The 24,798-nt window shown below is 27.1% G+C and overlaps 2 protein-coding genes and 1 long non-coding RNA gene across 4 annotated transcripts; all 3 read left to right on the plus strand.

Annotated features, from left to right (window-relative positions):
• The first annotated feature begins 2,793 nt into the window (after positions 1-2,793).
• Positions 2,794-4,616, plus strand: LOC113387779. Of its 2 annotated transcripts, none has more exons than XR_003368158.1 (7): positions 2,794-3,215; positions 3,280-3,399; positions 3,484-3,521; positions 3,602-3,714; positions 3,789-3,944; positions 4,021-4,169; positions 4,247-4,616. It is a non-coding gene; the product is annotated as an uncharacterized LOC113387779 (long non-coding RNA). The 2 variants fall into 2 exon arrangements; XR_003368157.1 differs by having other exon boundaries at positions 2,797-3,215; positions 4,021-4,165; positions 4,247-4,615.
• Positions 4,617-5,293: 677 nt separating this feature from the next.
• LOC113387759 (probable sulfite oxidase, mitochondrial) lies at positions 5,294-13,852 on the plus strand. Its single transcript, XM_026625138.1, has 11 exons — positions 5,294-5,525; positions 8,319-8,506; positions 9,196-9,325; positions 9,389-9,570; positions 9,917-10,073; positions 10,149-10,353; positions 11,201-11,326; positions 12,367-12,559; positions 12,760-12,960; positions 13,167-13,336; positions 13,685-13,852. Exons 1-11 carry the CDS (start codon positions 5,515-5,517, stop codon positions 13,808-13,810), a joined length of 1,689 nt encoding a protein of 562 aa, XP_026480923.1. The 5' UTR covers positions 5,294-5,514; the 3' UTR covers positions 13,811-13,852.
• A 946-nt stretch (positions 13,853-14,798) lies between these two features.
• LOC113388107 (protein HIRA-like) lies at positions 14,799-24,639 on the plus strand. The gene is given in 19 exon segments (XM_026625514.1): positions 14,799-15,223; positions 16,023-16,196; positions 16,426-16,599; positions 16,830-16,984; positions 17,097-17,205; positions 17,369-17,529; positions 17,838-18,024; positions 18,283-18,377; positions 18,444-18,772; positions 18,837-19,016; positions 20,916-21,063; positions 21,516-21,577; positions 21,680-21,771; positions 22,187-22,283; positions 22,361-22,495; positions 23,863-24,038; positions 24,408-24,458; positions 24,461-24,521; positions 24,612-24,639. Coding segments are annotated over 19 exon segments (2,451 nt in total). The 5' UTR covers positions 14,799-15,186.
• The last annotated feature ends 159 nt before the right edge of the window (positions 24,640-24,798 follow it).

Raw genomic sequence — 24,798 nt, forward strand, 5'->3', positions numbered from 1 at the left:
GAGCTAAATGTGCAAAATATTGCAGTTTGTGAGGGAGAATTAAGCATCCGATTTGAATGATTCATAAAATTTCCTGCATGTTTTGATAAAAATAATTACTTTTGGAAAAAAATTATTTCAATTTTTTTTTCATTTTTTTTATATCGAAATAAATAATTCAGATTTTAAAATTACAAATTTCCAAAACATTTTTTTTCATAAGTTTTTTTTTCCAAGTTTTTTTGAAAATGTAAAATTTTACAAAAATCTAATTTTTTCAAAGTTAAAAAAATTTAATTTTTAAAAAAAAAAAATAATTTCTGGTGCGGGAAGTTTTAGCAATTTGCTTAAGGCACGGTGCCATACACCACTAGTTACAGTTTTTTTTTAATTACAATATTTATTACAACTGTAAATTAATATAACATCTAGCAATAATTATATAATGATAACATAATTTAAATAAATAAGAGTACAAAGGATAGAATTTACATTAAAATGATATCAGTGGTATGATGATTCAATATAAAATAAAAGCAAATAATAATAAAAATAAAGTTAATAAATAAAATAAATAAAAATTTCTGAATAATAAAATAATACTAGAAAAACAATAAAATATAACAAAATAACAATATTAGAAAAAAGATAATGATAATAATAATAATAATTTAATGTTAGCGTTTACAAATGGCTATTTATGAGATTATTAGGAATTTTTTGTTTTAGCCTGGTAACAGTTAAAACACTATTTTGTAGGTAGGTTTTGTTATTTGAGTATGTTCGATTTAGTTAGAGAAATTCTCATCACAAAATCGTGAAATAAATTATATTTACAATTAATTAAAGACTACTCTCATCCCTCGCGTTAAAGTTCCAATTTCGGATTTAAGATAAACTAGTGGTGAATGGCATCGTGCTTGAAGGCAAATTGCTGGAACTTCCCGTACCGTAATGAAATATTCGAGGAATATTAAATGTTTTCAAATAGATTATTTTTTCAAATACTGTAACTTATATATGTTTACAAAAAACTAAATAAACAAAACTTAATCAATCGAATTTAAAATGAAGGGCATTGTCTAATATTTATAAGAATTATATAAACTGAATTGCAAAGTTAAAATTATTTATTTTAAGTATATAGTGAGATTTAAAACTTTAGCTAGAAAAAAATTAAAATTCTATTTATATTTATATATATAAGCAGGGTCGGTCCTGTCCTGCCTTGCATGCGTTGCATGCAAAAAATGCGGGCGCACGCCTTAGAAGGCGCCAAATTAAGCTTCGGAAATTAAATTTATGATTTTTATTTACATTTTTTATTATGTATATAAAATTTAGAATACTTAATAAGTTATAATAAACAATTTAACTTAACTAGGGATACGGAGACAAAAAAGCATATTTATTTTGCAATGTTATATAAATAGAAACAATTAACCGATTAATAACTGTGCAAATTAGTAAATAACAGCTCTGTTTACTGCTTAATTTACTTATTCAATTTTTTCTTTGTTTGAATTTGCCGTGGAATCGAAAAGAAATTATCTAGTCACTAGATAAACTAAATTCTAGTGTATCTAGTGTTCAATTCCATAAGCGCAACTACGAAAGATCAAATTAATTATTGGGCATTATTGACAAAAATTGCGAGCTGGTTTAGTTGAATCGGAACTTGTTAAAAAATATAAACAAATTATAATCGGGAAAATGTACAATGGGAACTCAGTGGTTAGAAAATGGCATATTTATTCCGAGAAATTGAATTGTAGCCATAAATAAAAAAAGATTGTAGCTTTTGTTTTTGCTGCAAATGTTACGCATCTGATGAATTTTGAATGTTGAAGACATGCGTAGTTAGGGTTATGGAAATGGAACAAATATGAAAAATGAAAGCAAAATTTACTTTGAAACGAAAATCTTAAGTTTCTTTTTATACCTAGTGGTGTCCATACTCTAAATTTAATAATTATTAATTATGCAGAAATAATACATATAAAAAATAATTAGTTTTTTTTTTCAAAATAGTTCAAGAAATGTGTAATTTCTTTGCATTTTTTACTGATTTTTGAACAATACTTTTTAAATACGTTAAAAATTTAACTTTAAAACAATAAACTGATACGGGAAAGCAAGGATGAATACAATTCGGCTCTTGCGATATCAATAAGGAATAAGGAGAACATAGGTAAGGATGAAGGAGAAGTTTACGACGCAATTTTGGATATTGTAAATAATGAAAAATTAAATTAAAATAAAATAAAATTTAAAAAATCAAACATGAAATACGAGTGTTATGAGTTCTAGTTTTTTTTTGAGCTCTCTTAGCATGATTTGCTCAATAGAATAAATCGCATAATAAATAAGTGAAATGTTTTAATACCCAAATATTTGGTATTGCACATAAGTTAAAAATAATTGAAAATTTTAAAATATTTGATTCTAATCAACCGCTAATCGCCTCGATTTTCTAAATAAATTTAAAATCAATATGTTTTATACGCTTTTAGATTATAAATAATTATTCCGCACCAGAATAATTAAAAATTAATTTTTAAATAATATGTAAATATTTATATAATTTAAAGATAAACTGTTAAAACAATCAAAATTAATGGGGGAGGCGCTAGAAAAAAAGTTGCATTCGGGCGCTGAGGACCCCAGGACCGGCCCTGTTATAAGTATAATTATAGATATATACCCAGTAAACACGCGATGTGATCTTCTATAATATCGACATCGTTATTATAATGCGGTTATCGAATCTACGCCACAAGAGGATTTTAAACTTGCGTGCGCTTGTGTGTGTTACAATACACGCAAAGCTCGCATTGAGTTGTCTCGCGAGACATAAACACGCGCTGTCGGGGGTAATGACATCGTTGAATTTCATGTGAGATACATGTCGTGCGCTGGTGTGTGTTAGCACACATGCAAAGCATAATCAATGACGTCACACGGCGTGAAGCAAACGCGTCGTGCGCTGCGTTGTGTGCGTTGTGTGCTGGTGTGTGTGACCATACAAAGAAAGCTTTACATCAGCGCGCCGTGGCCACTGATGGAACCGACTGTTTCTTTGACGAAAGTTAACCTAACCCGCGTACAAAATGGCGCAAAATGTCACGAATTTATCATGCATCAAGTTATATTTTCTTTAGTATAATAATTACATTCGTTTAGTTATGCAACTTGTTCATAGTGATAATTGTAGAAAAGTGTAGAAAAATGACACTGTAAGTATATCATATATTATTTATATAGATATGTAATTACTTCACGATTTTGAATTCCATTTAGTGCATTATATCCTGGGATGAAGAAACGTTATTTTATGTCGATTTCTTTAGATGACAAAGGAGGTAACCAAATAGCATATCTTACAAAATCTGAGGACAATAATAAGGATCGTTTATCAAGGTTAAAATTATTATTTTACTAAATTAAGACATTAACATATCCATGTGTTCGACATAACCTCACTTCTTAAATCTCTTAAATTAGTCGGTTGAGAAGCGGATCGAGAATGATTGTTTGAATATGTAAGTCACTACAAATATAATAGCTATACAAATATATATATAAACAGCAAACACATATGCCATGTTCATATTTATTTCAGAAGTCGTACAAAACTGGAATGAAACGATGAACAATATACAGATCTTTAGACAGGCTCAAATAATATATGTTTAGGAGCAAATTGAAGATAATGGAGATTTATCTTCTTAATATGTAAGTTGATTCATATATAGTTGCTGTATATATATTATTTGGTAACAAATACATTATATTTATAATTGTTTTAGAAAACCTCTAAAATTGGGAACAGTATGTCGTATATGCATGAACTTGATTGATGTATTGATGTATAATGAACTGAAGATAGAATGAATTCAATCAGGTTAAAAAAAATGTATGTGCAAAAGCGACTCGAAGACGATTTAGATTTGTCTCCTGAATATGTAAGTTGCTACACATATGGAGTGGTATATATATTATTAGATTCAATAAAACACATTATGTTTCAAATTGTTTTAGAAAACTTCCAAGAAGTACATCATATATGAATATCCTGTATCCTCGCATTTGATGTATTGAACTGGCGATAGAATGAAATCAGTCAGTGTTAAAAATGTATGTATAAAAGCGACTTTAAGATGATGGAGATTTGTACACTGAACATGTAGGTAGCTACACATATGGTAGCTGTATATATATATTATATTATATACAGTAAATCACATTATGTTTGAATTTGTTTTAGAAAACTTCCAAAATTTGGGGCAGTATGTCATATGTGCATAATCTGTATCCTGGCATTTGATGCAATGAACTGGCGATAGAATGAAATAATGAAAAATAGGCAGGCTGTTTGATGTATAAGGAAGTGGCGATAGAATACTTATGCAACACTTCACACTTCACGCCCCAAAAATAGAATTACGTTCATTAGATATACAACAATTTTCATTAAATATACTGTTATTAATATGTTAAGATTGAATAATTTGTAAAAAGTTTTCTAGTATAGTTCATGTTAAAATTTTATAATTTCAAAACTACAATTCTAATTTGTAATATTTAAATATTGTAAAATTTCTTATTATTCACGTAAATAAATGCTTATTCGTACAGAAAAGAATATTAATTGCATTACGTCATCACTTTCAGGTGCTATTACGTCATAACTGAGTCGCCATTTTGTATGACGTCATGACCGAATCGTTTTCATTCGCCAATGACGTCATGACTGGGGTTAACGCCTTACGTCAGACGGTCTTATCATAATAAACAAACATATGTGGGTCAACGTCGATTTTCATGTATCACGAACGCCACGTGCGCCAGAGACCGAACCTCGATAGTTGTTCGATAGTTACATAAATTTGCGGCCGTATCCATTAAATATCGAGGAAAATGAATATGGGAACCGCATGTCACACGACCTAAATAAAATATTGCCACGATGTTGTGGCCATATCGCATGTTTACTGGGTATTTTTGTAAAGTGTTTTATGTTGAGCCTGATCGAATTACATTCTTCAAGTAAAAAGAAAATATGGTTTGGCTATGGAAAACGCGTTGTTATTTTAACGTTCTTGTTTTAAATTTAGCTTGAATTTGTATAAACTTTCATGTTCTTTGGTTCTTCGCAAAGTATTCGCAAGTCATTGACCTTGACCTTCGCAACTTCGATGGGCCTGACAATGCGATGACAGATACATCCAATATTGAAAAAGTGAACTATTTGACAGTTCTTTGATGGTAAACATGTGGTCCATACGCAAAAGTTATATATTGACTTAAATAGCTTTGATAAAATGTGATAACAAGTATTGGCAATAATATCGTAGCTGATTAGCATGAGAGGTCATTTATTATACAGTACATCGTTAGCGTTCCATACATCTCGGCGTTACGACAGACAAACGGAACTATCCGTATAACCTTAAAGAAATTTCGACGAATTTCACCAAGAATTTTTCTTATGTTTTAATTTCATAATAGTGGGTGATTAAATAAGTGTTCAAAATGAATTGCAGGTATCGTTATCAATTTATTTATTAAGTAAATGTTGTTTGGCATGTGTCCGTCCTATTTATAACATTTTCTGTGTATATGCGCACACTAATCAAGAGAATTCTAAACAACAATTATAAATATTTTGATAATAGCATATAAACTTTCTCCAGAAATATTCTGTTCCATTATTCTTAGAAACATCTGCATTATTTGTACATAATTTGATGTAATGCAAATTTTAAATAAATTTGTTGTATCTTAGATAATAAATTTAGATAAATAATTGATAATAACTTTCTCCATCATAAATATTCTGTCTCATTAATTGCTCTTAAAACCATCTGCATTATTTGTGCATAATTTGTTGTAATGCAATTTTTAAATAAATTTGTTGTATCTAAGTTTATATAGATAAATGTTTATTAATTAATTTGTTCATTGCTTTTGAAATATATGATATGAATTTGTTACATGACCTATCACATTTGATAAATATATGCCGAAATATTTTTTTTTACCCACTTCCATTGTTTTCTCTCTGATTTTAATACTTTAATGAGCTATAATTTTTTTATTATTTTATGTAGTATAAAATATATTTTTGTTCATTTTTAGTTATTGCAATTTGCCTGTTGCATATAATTAAATTTATAGGTTCCACACTTAAAGCGAGAATTTTGATGATTTCATTATTTTTTAATAATAGTTGTTAATGCATAAATTAGTTTCATACTTATTCCATATTTTTGTATTGCAATTTTTAAATAAATAAATTTATTGTATCTAATTTTAGATAGAAGAATGTTTAACATTGTTTTTAATTAACATAAAATAGTTGCATGATCTAGCCCATTCGATGAATATATGCTGTAATATTTTTTTTTTACTTACCTTAATTGTTATCACTTTGATTTTAATGCTTTAATGGGGATATAATTTTTTTTATTACGACATGTAATATAACATATATTTTTGTTTATTTTTAGTTAATGCAATATGTATGTTACATATAATTAAATTTGTTAGGTTTCACACTTAAAGCAAGAATTTTGATGATTTCATTATTTTTTAATAATAGTGTTACCGCATAAATTATTTTTATACTTATTCCATATTTTTGCAATGCAATTTTTAAATAAATAAATTTGTTGTATCTAATTTTAGATAGTAGAATGTTTATTAATTAATTTGGTCATTGTTTTTAAATAACATAAAATAAATTTGTTACATGATCTAGCACATTCGATGAATATATGCTGTAATATTTTTTTTTACTTACCTTCATTGTTATCGCTTTGATTTTAATACTTTAATGGGATATAATTTTTTTTATTATAACATGTAATATCAAATATATTTTTGTTCATTTTTAGTTATTGCAATATGTATGTTACATATAATTAAATTTATAGGTTCTACGCTTAAAGCAAGAATTTTGATGATTTCATTTCTTTTTAATAATAGTGTTACCGCATAAATTATTTTTATACTTATTCCATATTTTTGCAATGCTACTTTTAAATAAATAAATTTGTGTTATCTAATTTTAGATATAAGAATGTTTATTCATTAATTTGGTCATTGTTTTTAAACTGCATAATATAAATTTATTACATGACCTATCACATTTCTTGAATATATGCTGTAATATATTTTTTTTTACTTACATTCATTGTTTTTGCTCTGATTTTAATACTTTAATGGGCTATAATTTTTTTTTATTACAACATGTAATATAAAATATATTTGTGTTCATTTTTAGTTATTGCAGTATGTATGTTACATATAATTAAATTTATTAGGTTTCACACTTAAAGCGAGAATTTTGATGATTTCATTATTTTTTAATGATAGTGTTAACGCATAAATTATTTTCATACTTATTCCATATTTTTATAATGCAATTTTTAAATAAACAAATTTGTTGTATCTAATTTCAGATAGTTGAATGCTTAATAATTAATTTGGTCTGTGTTTTTAAACTGCATAATATAAATTTGTTACATGATGTAGCACATTCGATGAATACATGCTGTAATATTCTTTTTTACTTACATTCATTGTTTTTGCTCTGATTTTAATATTTTAATGGGCTATAATTTTTTTTTATTACAACATGTAATATAAAATATATTTTTGTTCATTTTTAGTTATTGCAGTATGTATGTTATATATAATTAAATTTATTAGGTTTCACGCTTAAAGCGAGAATTTTGATGATTTCATTATTTTTTAATAATAGTGTTACCGCATAAATTATTTTTATACTTATTCCATATTTTTGTAATGCAATTTTTAAATAAATAAATTTGTTGTATCTAATTTTAGATAGATGAATGTTTATTAATTAATTTGGTCATTGTTTTTAAACTGCATAATATGAATTTGTTACATGGCCTATCATATTTGATGAATATGTGCTGTAATAATTTTTTTTACTTACCTTTATTGTTTTCGCTCTGATTTATAGGCTATAATTTTTTTATTGTAACATGCAATATCAAATGTAATTATTGCAATATGTGTGTTAAATATAATTAAATTTAGAAATATGATCGAACAACACTCTTTTTTGCACCTATTTATTAAATAATAATTTCACATACGTTTCGAGACTAGGTTTGTCTCATCATCAGTGTGTTATAATTTAAAATATAAAATATGGAAACCTAAATTAGCATTATGTTATTTGTTACAAGTCGTTCACTGCACTGTTAAATTTATAGGTTCAGTACTTAGAGAATTTTGATGTTTTCATTATTTTCATTATTAATTAGTAATTTTTATATTTATTCCATATTTTTGTATTTCAGATTTTCACAAATTATAAGGAATACTTTGAAAATCAGAGGAACATCCGCCAGATATATTTGTCTCTCACAAGCACATTTTCAAAATCATTCACAAAATAATAATGAAAACTGTTCTTCGTGGCATAGTCACAAAGTATTCTCTCTTTTGGGTATAGTTGCAGCTGCTTATGCTGGTTATAGGTATACCAGTAAGTGAAAATATTTTTGTATATATATTTTTTCTTGTTAGATCTATGATTTATTATTGAAAAAAAAAAGAATATCATGAAAAACTTCATTATTTCTGTTCTTATGAAAAAATAGTATAATGTTTTAAAGTTAAACTTTTCTCTAAACTTTAAGTAAAATTCTTTGAACTGTAAGAATTATAAAAAAAATTACTGAATGATGACACATAACCGTGTCAAAATTGGCTGCAAATTAACAATCAAGAATATGTCTCAACGTATAGCAAAAAAATCTAAAATTTATATAATACATAATTCCTAATAAATTATATTATCGAAGTTCATATGTAAGTATTTATTGTACCAAACATTTTGGCACATATTATTATTTCATTTTTGGAGGAAATGCAATTTATAAAATAAATTCTGTAAATAATAATATACAAAAAATATAAAAAATAATAATGAAATAATAATAATAAATTTAATGTATTATTTTAAAAAAATATTATTGAAATACTATATTTTATTACAATGTACTGGTTACATATAGTTTTTTTTGTTGGAAATGCTTGGTTTAATTAATAACTATAAAAGATTACACCTAAAAATATTGATTTTATATTGAAGATCATATATGTTCAAGTTCATATATTTATTTCCTTGCACAGAAAACAATATAAAACTTTAAAAAAAACTTTTTTTTGCAGGTGAAAAAAAATTGCTTCACGTTCATGCAGAAAGTGCAAATGAACTTGGTGTACAAAAAGTTGCAGTAGGAGAACCAAGGCCAGATTTGCCATTCTATAGCATGGACGATGTCACAAAACATGCTTCAATGTTAGATTAATAGATAGCATTTCTACAAGTTTGTGGTATCTAAATAAAAATTGTCTTTAATAGGGAAACTGGAATTTGGGTGACTTATCGTTTGGGTGTTTATGATATTACAAACTTTGTAGCGGAGCATCCAGGAAGCGATATTATAAATTTAGCGGCTGGAGGATCAGTAGAACCATTTTGGAATATTTATCAACAACATAATAATCCACAAGTTTGGGCTCTACTGGAGACGCTAAGAATAGGTATGGACCAATTTTAAGTTATATAGAAGTAAAATCACAAAACAATTTTTATAATAAATTTTGAATTGAAATTTTACTGTTTATAAATACGTATTATTGTACCCCAGTTTTAAAACAAACCTACATACCTATTTAATTATTGGTTAAACAATTGAAATTATGCCTTTTATATAATTTGTTAAATTTTTTATTTCACAGTATGTTTACTCTCTTTATAAACATATCAACAGACACACTATAAAAATAAAAATATAAACAATAGAAATAATTTATAATGATACATATATTGTCAAATAACATTGTCATATATATATGCACTATATTAATATGTAGTTTATGCATTAAGGTAACCTAAATCCTGATGATCAAGCCGACACATCAGATTTACATGATCCTTGGAGTACAGAACCTAAACGCCATCCAGTACTGAAAGCTGCTTCACAGAAACCATTCAATGCCGAGCCTCCTCTGAAATTGCTCTGTGATAGTTTTTTCACACCAAAGTGAGTGTTTATTGTAGTGTGCATTATTAGGATCAATCAAAAGCACCCAATTTACCAAATATATTTATATTTTAGTGAAATGTTTTATGTACGTAATCATTTACCTGTACCTGACATTAATGTTGAAGATTACGAACTTGATATCTCTGTGGAAATAGCTTGTGACAAATCAGTGACTAAAGAAGCAACTTTCAAGTTAGATGATATTAAAAAATTGCCAAAATATTCAGTCAGCGCAGCTATAATGTGCGGCGGAAATCGACGGTCAGAAATGACTAAGGTAAATATTAATATTTAATAATTCTCATAATACTATGTCATTTATTTCTGCATATTTTACCACGTAGTAATAAATTAAGAAAGTTTTGTATTTTCTCGGGGTTTCAATTCATTATGAATCGTTTTACGACAAAATTTTAAAAAGTGACGAACACAACCAAACGTAGCGAGCAATGTTCCGCAACTTGTGGGTACATCGAAGAAAATTGTTTGTTCATACATGAACTCGTATGTGCAGTGTAGACACTACCACAAATGTAGACAAACATTTTTCTTTTTTGATGTTAATATGTGCAGTCCTGCATTTGTTTATTTTAAATAATTTTTCTTTTTTCCGCCACGATACATCTTCCCATGATACATCTTTTAACAAAGAAGGTTCAAACCCTAGACAATATAATAATAATATGTTTCAAGCCTTCACTGCTTTGAGGCGTTTGTTCAAGTTGGTTTGGAATGATTCGCCTTCGTTCATTAAGTGAGGAGCACCTTAACTTTCCGTTTGTCGATCTTTACCAGAAGCTAATCAGCACGATTACCGACCTTTCGAATGGTTTTTAAATTTTTCAAAATCAAGATCGCTAAGCTAGTCAACGCAAGTCTTTATCAAGCCTCATGAAATGGCTTTAAAATTTTTGAAATCGGTGCAACCGTTTTTAAGAGAACGTCGACGAAAAGCGAAGTTTTTATTTATTTTCTTTTCCGTAATTTTCTCACAAATACATTGCCACACAGTTTCTAATTTTGGTGCCAAATGATTCAGAATGACTCAAAAGATCGAAAAAAATAAAATTAGCAAATCAGATTCTGTTTCTAATATTTCGAATTATTAATTTTTCCAAATAAAGGTTAAAGATGTTCGAGGTTTGACTTGGGGTGCAGCAGCTGTTGGTAATGCCACATGGTCTGGAGCCCGATTAGTTGATGTTTTGGAATCCATGGGTATTAAATCAGATGAAGAAAGTCATGTGCAGGTAAGTCAATTTTTTTAATATATGATGATGTCTGTAAAGTAACACTAGGTTCTAAGACCTTTTAAGACCTCTTATTACAATAATCTTATTATAGGGCCTCAACAGTATTTTAATGAAATTTTCTTGTCTTTTTTTACCCAATATCTATTTCATCATTCCATATAGATAAATGTATGACTACACCTATAAAAGTAATATTTTTCAAGACCTCTTATTACAATAATCTTATTATAGGGCCTCAACAGTATTTTAATGAAATTTTCTTGTCTTTTTTTACCCAATATCTATTTCATCATTCCATAGATAAATGTATGACTACACCTATAAAAGTAATATTTTTACAATAATCTTATTATAGGGCCTCAACAGTATTTTAATGAAATTTTCTTGTCTTTTTTTACCCAATATCTATTTCATCATTCCATAGATAAATGTATGACTACGCCTATAAAAATAATATATGTTGTTTTGTCGTTTAATCCAATGATGATCAAAATTTTATAATTTGTTTGCATTATAATTTTATATTGTTTGCATTGGAATTTTGTGATTTGAGTAGCATTTTTCATATGGTTCCAATCTTTATGCAACACCTTCATATGATTTTTAAATTTTATATAAGTATAAAAATATATTTTCTAAATTCTATACATTCCTGAAAAATTAATAAACTTTTTCTTTAATAAATATTAACCTTTTAACAAATGAAAACATAAACATTTTTTGTATTTCTTTAAAATTCCATTCCTTTCGATAATTGGTGAAAAAGTAAATAAACAACTCGAAAGTTGCAATTTTAGTATTTTAGGAGCAATGCTTTAATGTATCAGCGTAATAAAAATATGTTCATATTAATATATCCAATGATGTTTTTCTATATTTGAAAACCTATGTGAAAAAGAACATTTCACATTATTGATATAATTTAAGAAAATATAGAATTTTGCAAAAATATGCCTTTATACTTTAATTTAAAATCCAAATTTAATAGTTGATTGATTTTCTTGAATCCTTATTTACTGGTTGTTTATTTTTATTAGTTCATAGGATTAGATGCTGATCCTACAAATACAACTTATGGTGCTTCAGTGCCATTATCGCATGTAATGAATCCACGAAATGATGTGCTGCTTGCATATGAAATGAATGGAAAACCTCTGAATAGAGATCATGGTTTTCCCTTGAGGGTTATTATACCAGGAGTAATTGGTGCTAGGAATGTTAAGTGGTTAGGTATAAATATTACTATTTAATTAAATTTTTAAAATTTTTCTAATTTTTTTAATAACCATTTTTTTAAATTGAGTGTGTAGTCTAGGCAAATAAGTGTTATCACATACTTTTAACTCCATTTTACCAATTATTTCTAGATTGAGCACTCTTTCCTTACTATTGATTATCAGTTACTTTTACTATGATATATTTTTATTTAGGATCAATAGTCATATCCTCAGAGGAGAGTGATTCCCATTGGCAACAAAACGATTATAAAGGTTTTAGTCCAAGCACGGATTGGGATACAGTTGATTTTACTAAGTCACCTGCTATACAGGCAATGCCAGTAACATCTGCCATATGCCTACCTCAGGAGAATGAAAAAGTCAAACCTGAAAATGGATTTATCAAAGTTAAAGGTACAAATAAGGAATAGTTAAAAAAAATTTTTTTTAAGAGTTTTTGAATCAGATTTGTTATCATGGTACACTTTTTAATTATAAATAATATAATTTATTAGTGTACCTCAAAATATACTATTTCATTTTCTCAAATTTATTACTATTTTGACTTTTAATATAAATCAGTAATAAGTACTTTTTATAATGAAAAATATTTTAACTAGGATATGCTTGGTCTGGAGGTGGCCAAAGGATTGTGCGAGTAGATGTAACAGGTGATCAAGGTTTAACATGGACGACAGCGAAACTGGAGCAAGGTAAAGAACCTTCATCACGACACTACGGTTGGACTTTGTGGACTGCTGAAGTACCTGTTCAAAAGGGTGTGAAAGAGGTATTTAGTGAATTAATTTTTACAATGTTCAGATTTATTACTACAATATTAACTGTATAAAGTCATGTTGTTTCATGTAAGAACAATATTATTATAATAATAAAGAAAGTATTTTTTCAACCTTATTTAAAAAAATATATTTTCTTAAATAAGGTTGAATAAATACTTTATTATTCTTATTATAAATGCATTACTATTTTTATTAATTGGTATCATAAATTTAAAGTAATAAAATTTAATAATTAATAAAATAGGAATTAAAAAACTATGTTTTGAAATGGTATTTTATGATGAACTAGAAAGTAATGATTATTATAAATTCGAATATTTTTTAATTTGACTTTATAGATGGAATTGTGGTCTAAAGCAGTTGATTCAAATTATAATGTTCAGCCCGAAAGTTTTGCAAATATTTGGAACCTTAGAGGAGTACTAAGTAACGCTTATCACAAGGTGAAAATAAATATTAAGTGAAGGAATACTTAACTGGCGTTGCCAGTAAAATTATATTTACATCACAACAAAATAATACATAAGTGAATATGTATAAGAAGAAACTTAAAGGAGTTTATGCATCTCTTAATATTAGTTTTTATAAGCATTAAGTGCATCTGTTATTAATTTATGTAAGCACTAAGTGCAAATTGACTATAAAATGGTTGTAATTTATAATATTAATTGTTATTAGTGATCTGAATAGTTTTAAATATGTGTAAGGAAAGATATATATTTGCATGTTCAAAAAATTGCCTTGATAAATGATTATAATAAAAATATTAAATATTTATGTAAAATTATAAATTATTTATGAATCATTGCAAATAAAAGTATATATTTTATTTATTTATTATGCCTTTTCTGTTTTAATTTCTGATTTGGTTAAGAATTAATTAATTAATATCTTTATTGAAATTAGAGTTACTGACTTTTGTGCAATTTTTGCTACAATATAAATTTATTATCCAGCTTTTTTATGTTATGCTCTTTTAACCAGAGTTATTACAATTATCAAAGCCGATCGAAAGCAGGTTACTTGTAAATAATTATTTATTAATATATAAAAGAACTCCTTTTGCAAACCATAATCACATTCTAAAAAATAAAAGCTGATTTTTTAACGTTTTGTTTTTCTAATTTTTAATTTTCAATAGTTTATATATAAAATTATATTCGATTGCCAAAAACAACAAACTGAATCACTCATTAATGTTCTATATTATTGTGTAGACCCCCATTTCTCCACGTTTAATTAATTTTTAGTAATATATTTTAAAGTAAACAATACTTTTAGTACATTTTGACATATGAATTGTAAATGTCGATAAAGTAACTAGCAACTTTTTAAGTGCGAACGGTGCCAACCTTAGATAATATATTAAATTATTTTGCTAGCTATCTCTACGCCATCTTAAGTCGCTTTGTTAACGTCCTATGAAAATCCAAACATTTTTGTTGTCGCATGTATTATAAATTAAATAAAAAATGATTTTTAAAGTGATTTATTTTGGTTAAGATACACAAATTTTACATTGATTTAAAATTTTCGTGCAAGTTATTTGCGTCGATTCATTATGTAGAATTCTTATAGTATGTTAATAATTACCCGACAACTATTACTATTACTATAGACCTATAGCGAATTGTTAGCACTTACAAATATTGTAAAATTTGATACCGCTCAGGTAATAATGGTACAACCTTTTTGCAAGTACGATGACCAACAAGCTACAGTTGTGATATGGTGAAAATTCAGTTAAAACATTATTGATTTCAAATTAATAATTCGATTAGTTTTTATAGATTGTGTATGTAGCTTTGTTATAAAAATTAACTTTATTAAAAGTTAATTAATGAGGCTGATAAAACCAAGTTGGATACACCATGAAGGTAAGCGTTGCATTTGTTAAATAAATGTTTATAATATTATATTATATTTATTGCGGTAATATTTTGGTAGTAATATAAATATTATTTGTGCGATACCAATTTTTATATAGGAATCTAAAATAAAATTTTGTTTGTACGAAAATGTAAGGTTAACTTTTTTTAGCTAGGTGTCAACGTATTTCCAACTACAAATATTGTCTTTTTCTGTAAATGCATTGATAATTTTAATGATATAGTATGTCATAATACTAAAATTTAATAAAATTTAAAATAATTAATTTAAATTTTAATATTTAAAATCATTATATCAAGTTTCAAGAGTTAACAAAGAAATTTATAAAAAAAATTAATTCCTATTTTTGCCTTATAGCAATATGTAATAAACTATAGCTGAGAATGTTTGCAATATTATTAGAAATTATTCATTTTATCATCATATTTACTAGAAAGTGCAATGCATAATTTATCAACAATTAAATTCCTTTTTTCAAATTGTTTTTTACCAATCTGTTTGGAATATTGTTGGTAACTTATAATACCAAGTAGTAATTAAAATCATTTTGATTTTAAATTTAATTCTTCTTTTAATCATAAACTGTATGAAAATGACGTTTTATTTTTTTAGAGCACCCCACATAATTTTAAATGATTTTGAGGATGGTTCTCTGGGAATGTTTTTTATGTTATATAAGCAATTAGTTTTCATAATCATTAAAATAACAAAAATATTAAAGATACATGTGTACATATAAAACGCATTATAATTCTCAACTTTGAATTATAACTTAATTGTTTTTAGGTAAACCAATATTTTCAATTGATGTTCATCCTTCTGGAAATAAACTTGCAACAGGAGGCCAGGGGGGAGATTCTGGAAGAGTGGTCATCTGGAATTGGGCCCCCTTAGTCTCACTCGATGCTGAAAATGATCCCAATGTTCCAAAAATATTGTGTTTAATAGATCAGCACTCAGGTAATAACAAGTGAACATTATATTCAATTATGAATTCCTTTTTGTATATTTACATATTAAAAATAATCTGGCAATTATAGCAAATATCTTTTTATTTACAATAACAATTTGTTTAAGAAAAAAGTTGTTAGTATTGTATAATATTTTTTATTGTATTGTTTTTAATTTAATAGTACATAGCAAAATAATTATGTAATAATATTTTGCATGTATAATTATATTTTTAAAGCTTGTGTAAATTGTGTACGATGGAGTTGGAGTGGAACAATGTTAGCATCAGCGGGAGATGACAAACTGATCAAGATATGGAAGAAAGGAGCAGGAACAGGCGGAACTGTTTTTGGTAGCAAGGTTGTTAATAAGGAAAATTGGAAATGTTCAGCTACTTTACAAATTCATCAAGGTAATTAAAGCTAGTAAATTCACTTATATTTACTATATAATTAATTTTTTTTTTTTTTAATTGACTCGTATTATGCATAAATGTAAAAGTAATAGGTCAATATTTTTCAAAAAATTGAATTAATTACTGAGTTTTCTGTTAGTTATAGTGTTTAATTTTTAGACTTTGAATGTTATAATCTTGTTTTATTAATAAATAAATTAAATTAAATCATTTTACAATTTTTCCAGGTGATATTTTGGATTTGTCATGGTCACCAGGAGATCGGTGGCTAATGAGTTGCAGTGTTGATAATACAATAATTATTTGGGATACTACAACTTTTACTGTAAAAGAACAACTTAGTGGGCATACGGGAATGGTGAAAGGTGTGGTTTGGGACCCTGTAAGTATGAAACTTACATTAATTATATTTGATTGTTATATATTATAATTTATATTTATTTTGAAAATTTATAATAAACTCGATAATTCAATAAATGAATGCTAAATTTTAGGTTGGTAAATATTTAGCTTCACAATCTGATGATAAGAGTGTTAGAGTTTGGCGTACGTCAGATTGGATGCAAGAAGCTGTTATTACGGAACCTTTTGCTAAATGTGGAGGTATTTCCTTTTATATACATTATTATAAAGTATTAGTTAATATTCAAACTTTAATTCTGTTTATATTAATTTTATAATTTATTTAAAATTAATTGCATTCACTTCAAAATACCATAATAATTTTATTTATTATTTTTATGTTTTAATCCATGTAATATTTTAGGTACTACTCATGTTTTGCGTCTTTCCTGGTCACCAGATGGTCAGTACTTGGTTTCAGCTCATGCCATGAATGGCAGAGGTCCAACAGCCCAAATAATTGAACGAGATGGATGGAGCAGTGACAAAGATTTTGTTGGCCACAGAAAAGCTGTAACATGTGTTGTAAGTGAATATTTAAATACAGCCCAACACACACCTTTCTCTAACAATCACACTTTTTGTGATATTGATAAAATTTAATATAGAATTAATGCAGTTATAAATAGAAAATATTTTAAGTTTCTACATTTCTTCTTTAGTTCTAACTTTTTTTTCAACAAAAGAGTTCTAAAAATAATTAAAACTAAAAAAGTGTATGATAATGGTTTGATTTTATATATCAGGTGATATAAGAAGCTTTCAATTTGTTATTCTAATGTTATTTTCTAGTTTTAACAATACAGGAAATAAATACACAATTTTTCTCACAGAGATTCAACAATAATATAATGGAACGAGGCGCTAGGCCTGGAGCCCGGCCTGTCAAATATTGCTGTCTTGCTATGGGATCACGAGATTGTGCATTATCTGTTTGGTGCACTTCAGATCACAGACCATTATTTGCAATACATGATTTATTCACAAAGAGTGTAATGGATCTTTCATGGAGTGCTGATGGTGAATTCTTAATTTATTTTTGATAAACATACTCAGTGATTATTAGAAAATGATCAGTGGTTAATTAAATTGTATATTACAACTTGTTTTTTAAGCGAAAATGAAAGTGAAAATGTTATTAAAGAGAATGTACAATTGTATTTTTTGTAATTAATTTAATGATCAAGTTGATTTATAAAGTTTACCATAAATATTTTATCATTCATCTTTATTTTAAATTTTATTTAATTTGTTAATGAATTTGTTAATCTCTTGTAGGATTGTCTTTATTAGCTTGTAGTTGGGATGGCAGTGTAGCATGCTTGCATTTTAAAAGTGAAGAAATGGGTCGACTGTTGACGAGTGCAGAAAAGGTTTTTAACATTGTTTTTTAGCAAGTTATTTTTTACTTATTCTTATATTCTTATCATTTTCCATAGAATGCATTATATGAAAGACTTTATGGACAGTCAGCTGAAAACATAAATGATTCTGGAAATCGCACAATTCTGGAAAGTTGTGATTTATTGGATGAAACCATCAAACCAGTGCCAAATCAAGTAAATGGTGTTGAAGAAACAAGAATAGTATCTAGTGAAGTATCGATTAAAGACCAAAGTTTAAATGTTAGTGTTGAACAAGAAACCATAATCAATAAATCACAACCTCCACCTACTGCACCAAAACCAATAAACAAACAGATTGAAACGAGAACATCTGATGGCAAACGTAGAATTACTCCCATGTTTATCCCAGCAAATGTAGAATCGTAAGTTTCTTTTTTAAATATATAGAATTTTCTCATAATTTAAAAATCATTTTATCAATTATAGAAATAGTTTACAAAATGGAACTAGTTTTCCAAGCAGTGCAGTCATGTCAAACAGTAAAGCAGCTAGTATAACAAATCCTATGGTTAAACCCTCTGTTACCATGTCTAATCAAGTCACTCTTCCTAAGTCAAATGTTGCATCTAATAGGATTATTGATAATAATAAAACTGTAGATGAATCGTAAGTACAATATTTTGATAATCTAAATATTTTATACATAATAAATGGACTTTTATTTGGCTTGCACCGAATATTCGGTTACTATTCGGTATTCGGCATATTTGGCATCTTCTTTGATATTCGGCCGAATACAGAATAGTTAAAATCAAAGGCGCCACTAAGCGACAGCATCGTTGGTGTTTTATCTTTTATCTGATAAAGAGCTCACGATGGATCTGTATTTGGAAGTGTTCATTTTACATAATATAATATGAAGAAATGGTTTTGCTATAATATATATAATATTTAAACTTTATCGACCTTTGAGATTATAAATGAACACATGAAGAACTTTTTTTTTGATTCTTCAAAGAATACTTTGTTACATGTTTATGCTATTTAATTCATATTAACAATTTTAATTCATTTCATATTAATAAATATCATTCAATGGTTGTTACACACATAGATTTGTATCTATACAATAAAGTAGGCTTGCACCGAATATTCGGTTACTAATCGGTATTCGGCATATGCGGCATCTTTTTTAATGTTTGGCCGAATACCGAATAGTAACTTACCATTCGTCCGAATACCAAATAGCTAAAATCGAAGGCGCCGCTGCCGCTCAGCGATAGCATTGTTGGTGTATTATATTTTATGCGATCTGTATTTGGAAGTATTTAGTTTACATAATATAATATGAACATATGAAGATTCTGTTATTGAATATAGAATAATTTAAACTTGATCGACTTTTGAGATTAGAATTCAACACGTGAAGAGCTTTTTACTGAATACTCACAAGATACTTTATTGTCACATGTTTATAATATCTAATATGAATCATTCAATGGTTTCACACATTATTTGTATCTATACAATAAAGTCATTCATTAAATTCAATCTAAGCATTTTCAAATGAAGAGCTGTATTATCGGCTCTTTATTGCAAAATATACAAACAATATTTTTGATCAGTTTATTTTTATTTCATTATAATTAGCCTTCCCAATATATGATAAATAATATTGTGTTAATAAAAAAAAAAATGTTCATGAAAGAAATAATTGAAAACACATTTATACAATATGTAAAGAATCGCTTTTTTCATGATTTTAACATTTATTTCCCGATCACATATGGTATTCAAGTATTTGGTATTCGGCCGAATAATATAAATTGTGCCAAATATTCTAAATAACAAAGAGTAATCGAATAGTGGTTACAAGTTTAGACATAAATTTTGAATAAATGATAATATAGCAACTACTGATAGTAATTACATTATTACGAACGATTTAAGGCGCTAAAAACCTGCCGAATAGTTGCCGAATATTCGGTATTCGGTCTCTGGAGCATGCCGAATATTCGGTATCCGGTATTTTGCCGAATATAGCAGGTCTATTTTTTTATACATAAACATTTTTTTTTGCAATCCACATCGGTGCTAGACAAATATTTTATTTAAAACCTGATTTATGATATTTTCAAGCTTATTAACTAGTATTTTGTCTACAAATTTTTAACCTCCTCCTTTAATGAAACATCTGATTTGCTGATTATGTTTACTTTATTTTTGACGTTATTCTAAATCAAATGAAACCAAATTTGATAAATATGTGTGTTGTGAACCTTGTGCCGACGTTTTCTCAAAAACGGCTGGACGGATTTAAAAAATTTAAAAGTCTAGACATTTTTAAAAATCCAAAAACATTTGAATTGAACATTTTACCTAAATAGCGGAATCTCAATTATTGTTGATTGATTATTTAAGTTCATCATATACACGTATCAGGAAATTCATACAACTTCTCTCAAGGCAAAATTCTGCTTGCAACTAATTAAATTTGTATTCAGGAATGATTAATACTTGTAAATTAATGTATCTTTTTTAGGCCTCTCGATAATAATTAAAAAGGGCTCTAGATTTACCAAGTGTTGGACCTGCAGCAGTTCCAGAAAAAAAAACTAAATTAGATAATGTTCGATCTAATATATCCCAAGCAGGACCATTAGCAGCATTTACTGGAAATGTAGTTCGGGATGCAGGAAAATATAAAATACAGGTGATTCATAATAATTGATTATTTAATGAAGAACATACACAAAAGTTTTAAAACTGATTGCATCAATCTTTTTTTTATTATTTTATTTAATTTAAATTCTTGTAAGTTACATTTAAATGAAATCTGTTTTCCAGTTTTCAAACAATTTCCTAAAGACACAGCATGGACATTTGCATAGTATTAAAGCATACAATTCTACAATGTTATCGGATAATAAATTCTTATGGCAGTATTATACTGGTAAGTCAATAGAGAGTTAAAATATAGCAATGTTTTTTTAATATTGTTTACTTAAAGTATATTTAGTTATGGTTTATATAAAAATCTATATTAATTTTAGCAAAAAATGTTTAATCAAATTACTTATTCAAATGACACTGTTGAAAGTCAGTACGTACTGACTGACTGATATATTAAATAGGTTTTAATAAAAAAAATTGTTGTTATAAAAGGTGCGTCAATTGTGTATGCAGCCTGCACAGCTTCTTTCATATCAGTGGCTTGTGAAGATATGGTAATTCACTGTTTAGAGACTACCTCAGGAAAGCCTGCATTGCCATTAATATCTTTACCAGGACCTTGTATTCGATTAGTCTTAACACCTACAATTATTTAGCTGCACTAACAACAAATTCTCATGTTCTGGTTGGAATATATCTGAAAGAAAAGCTATTTTTCGTGAAACATTTGGACATCTTTTAGCAGATGGTATGACAAATTTGGAATAATAAGAACATAGTAAACATCAAATTGAATTTCGATATGGAATGTATCATATAATTTAGAATCATATATGTAATGTTTATTATTCTATTTATGAAAGTATTTCTATTAACTTGCATAAATTCTTCACTTCTATAGTTTTGTCTTTGAATAAGTTTTATTATTTCATAGCATATGAAAAAAAAAGTTTCTCTCTAGACTCAATAAAGGAAGTTGAAAGATGTACAATTGATTCTTCTGAATCAACTTCTTTTGTTTTTACTGAAAAATAATTGATAAAAGAATATAAGCTTATTTGAAAATATTAAGATCTATTGATTTTTAAATTATTTGCTATATTTACATATAGTTGAAGTGAATATTTAGGAATCTTGTTTAAAAAATGTATGTTTTTTTTCAGCTACATTATTGAATTGTGCTCTAACACATTTTGGTATGCCAATCATAACATTTTCAAATGGCAAATCATATACTTATTGTAAGGATCTACAAACATGGTAAGTTAATGTTTAACAAAATTAAATAGTATGAAGTAGAACTAACTTTAAGTAATTTATTTTTTGTTGCTTTATAGGATAATGTTATGTAATCCACGAGACCCTGTAATGAGGATAGGAATGTGGTCCGTCTCTAAAGCTACTCCGCCTCCTAGGGGACAAGCTTTGACTATTGCACAACATGCAATATCTGCCAAGTCCATGTTATATGGGTATATTTTTCATTATATTTTTAATAATGCTTACAAAGATGTATATTTATATAATATAAGATACTACTTAATATGTTATCTTATATTATATTATAGTCTTATATTATAGTCTTATATAGATTAGAGCATTTAAAATTCTAAAATTGATTATGGCATGCCATTTTGGCTCAAAAAATATATTATTTTATCTATTTCATTTTTAAATCGCTGCAGATATATGAACAATTCATTTCTTATATAAATTTTATGATGCCACAAATCCACTTACCACAAAAAAATACAGCAGTTCTGAAGTATTTAAAATTATAATAATAGATTGTAAATTGGGCTGAATAATTAAAACAAAACAAGAACTAGCTGTAAGTGGAATTCTGTCTTAAGGCAATTAAGGCATCGTGCCTTAAGGCAAATTGCTGGAACTTTCCGTACCAAAATTTTTTTTTAAAAAAACAATAACATTTTTGAAAAAAATTTACTTCAAAAAAATAAGATTTTTAAGAAACTATAAATTGGACCAAAAATTACTTTTTTTGAGAAAAAAAATATATAAAAAAGAAAAAAAAATTTTTAATTTTTTTTTTTTTTTAAAATTTTTTTTTTTATTTTGACATATTTTGGAAGATCTAAAGTTTTTTCAAAGCAATTGTACTGCTTTAACTGCATAAAGACAAAATATCAAAGCGCGTAAGCGCCACGTCGCCGTCTAACGCGTAAACATTGGTACGGAACCCATAGGAATGTAAACCAAATTCATACTTATTGTTAAAATCTCTATAAAATATCTGATAATTGATATGCATAAGTCTAATGATCATTTTTGACCGCCAAATGGCATTTTTTTACTTTTTCATTAGATCTCCGAAACCGCTAGACCTGCCTTTATGAAAATTTGATCGGTTCTTCACCTAGTCAATATAAGTAAAATGTTTTTTGAATTATTAAAATCGGACGCTCCGTTCTCTTAAAACCTGAGTACCGTTTTCGGCACTTTTTGCCCCGTATCTTCGGAACGGCTAGACGCTGCCTTCGCCAAAAACTAATCAGCACGTCTCCTTATCAGTACGAATCGAATGTTTTTTGAATTATTCAAATCGGTTGATCCGTGTTCCCGAAATCGTCGACGAAAATTTGTATCCGCACATACATACACAACACACACACGTACATACACAAACACCACACCACACACATACATCCATCTTTCTAAGGTATGCCAAATTTCAGAAACCTTTGAAACGTAAAGATATATAAAAAATTTATTTTCGATTTTTTGCGATTACTATAAACTTGCCCTACGGGAAGTTAACAAATACTGAGAATTATAAAATTCAATTAATTATGATAGTATGCTTTTCTTTAATTTTTAGTGCTGGTAATACTCGTCAGCATGCAGCAGCCCAAAGCTTTCTGGAATCACAATTGATAGCAAGTGAGGCCTTGAAATCAGCTGATGACTTCCGATATTGGCTAGAAGCGTTTATGGAGCATTTAGGAGCTCATGGGCCTGAGCAAGCATTGAGACGAGTACTAGATGATCTGTTGGGTTCATCTATTTTGATGTCCAAAGATGCAAATAATACTTCGAAACGAGAAATATTGGTAAATATAAATTTTATTTGTGACTAAATACCCTGAAAGTTTATGTTTGCTTCTATAAATACCAAGGCTATTAATTTATTTGTACTTTTATGGGAGGATTCATATTTTATTATTAATCTTTATAGGCTTATTTTTCATATTTATTAAATATGACTTCTTTATGCATGTTTACAATAATTTTATATCAACAATGCAACAGATATCATTGTAATCATTCTAAAATAAAACACAGACTATAATAGTTTGTTCATGTCATTTTTAGAATTTTTTTTATGTTGAAGAATTTCTGACCAAAATTATTTATCATTTCCAGGACTTGACAAAAATGTACTATTAGAATCTTGCCTACGAATTCTGAGGAAGCATGTAAATGGCAAAGAATATATTTAGAATATTCAGATCAGATAAATGAAATAAATGCTCAAAAGTTATTAGTTCTTCAAAATATATTATTCATTAAGAAAATATTATTACTTGTTTGTATAATGAAATTCTTAATCTAATTATATTTGAATAGTACTAATCATTTTGGTATCATATGTTAATAATTCACACAACTGACTGCCATTCATCTTACATTTTATTTTCCTAAGAAGTTTTATCACAACAAAACATGATTCCATTTCAATTGTAAATATTAAAAGTAATTTTTACAATTTAAATTATCATTTATTGCTACTAAATTTATATTTAATTCTAAATAC

This window comes from Ctenocephalides felis, unplaced genomic scaffold (genome assembly GCF_003426905.1).
Source record: "Ctenocephalides felis isolate EL2017-DRISC unplaced genomic scaffold, ASM342690v1 CF-g0.4_SCAFFOLD_03572, whole genome shotgun sequence".
Lineage (NCBI taxonomy): Eukaryota > Metazoa > Arthropoda > Insecta > Siphonaptera > Pulicidae > Ctenocephalides > Ctenocephalides felis.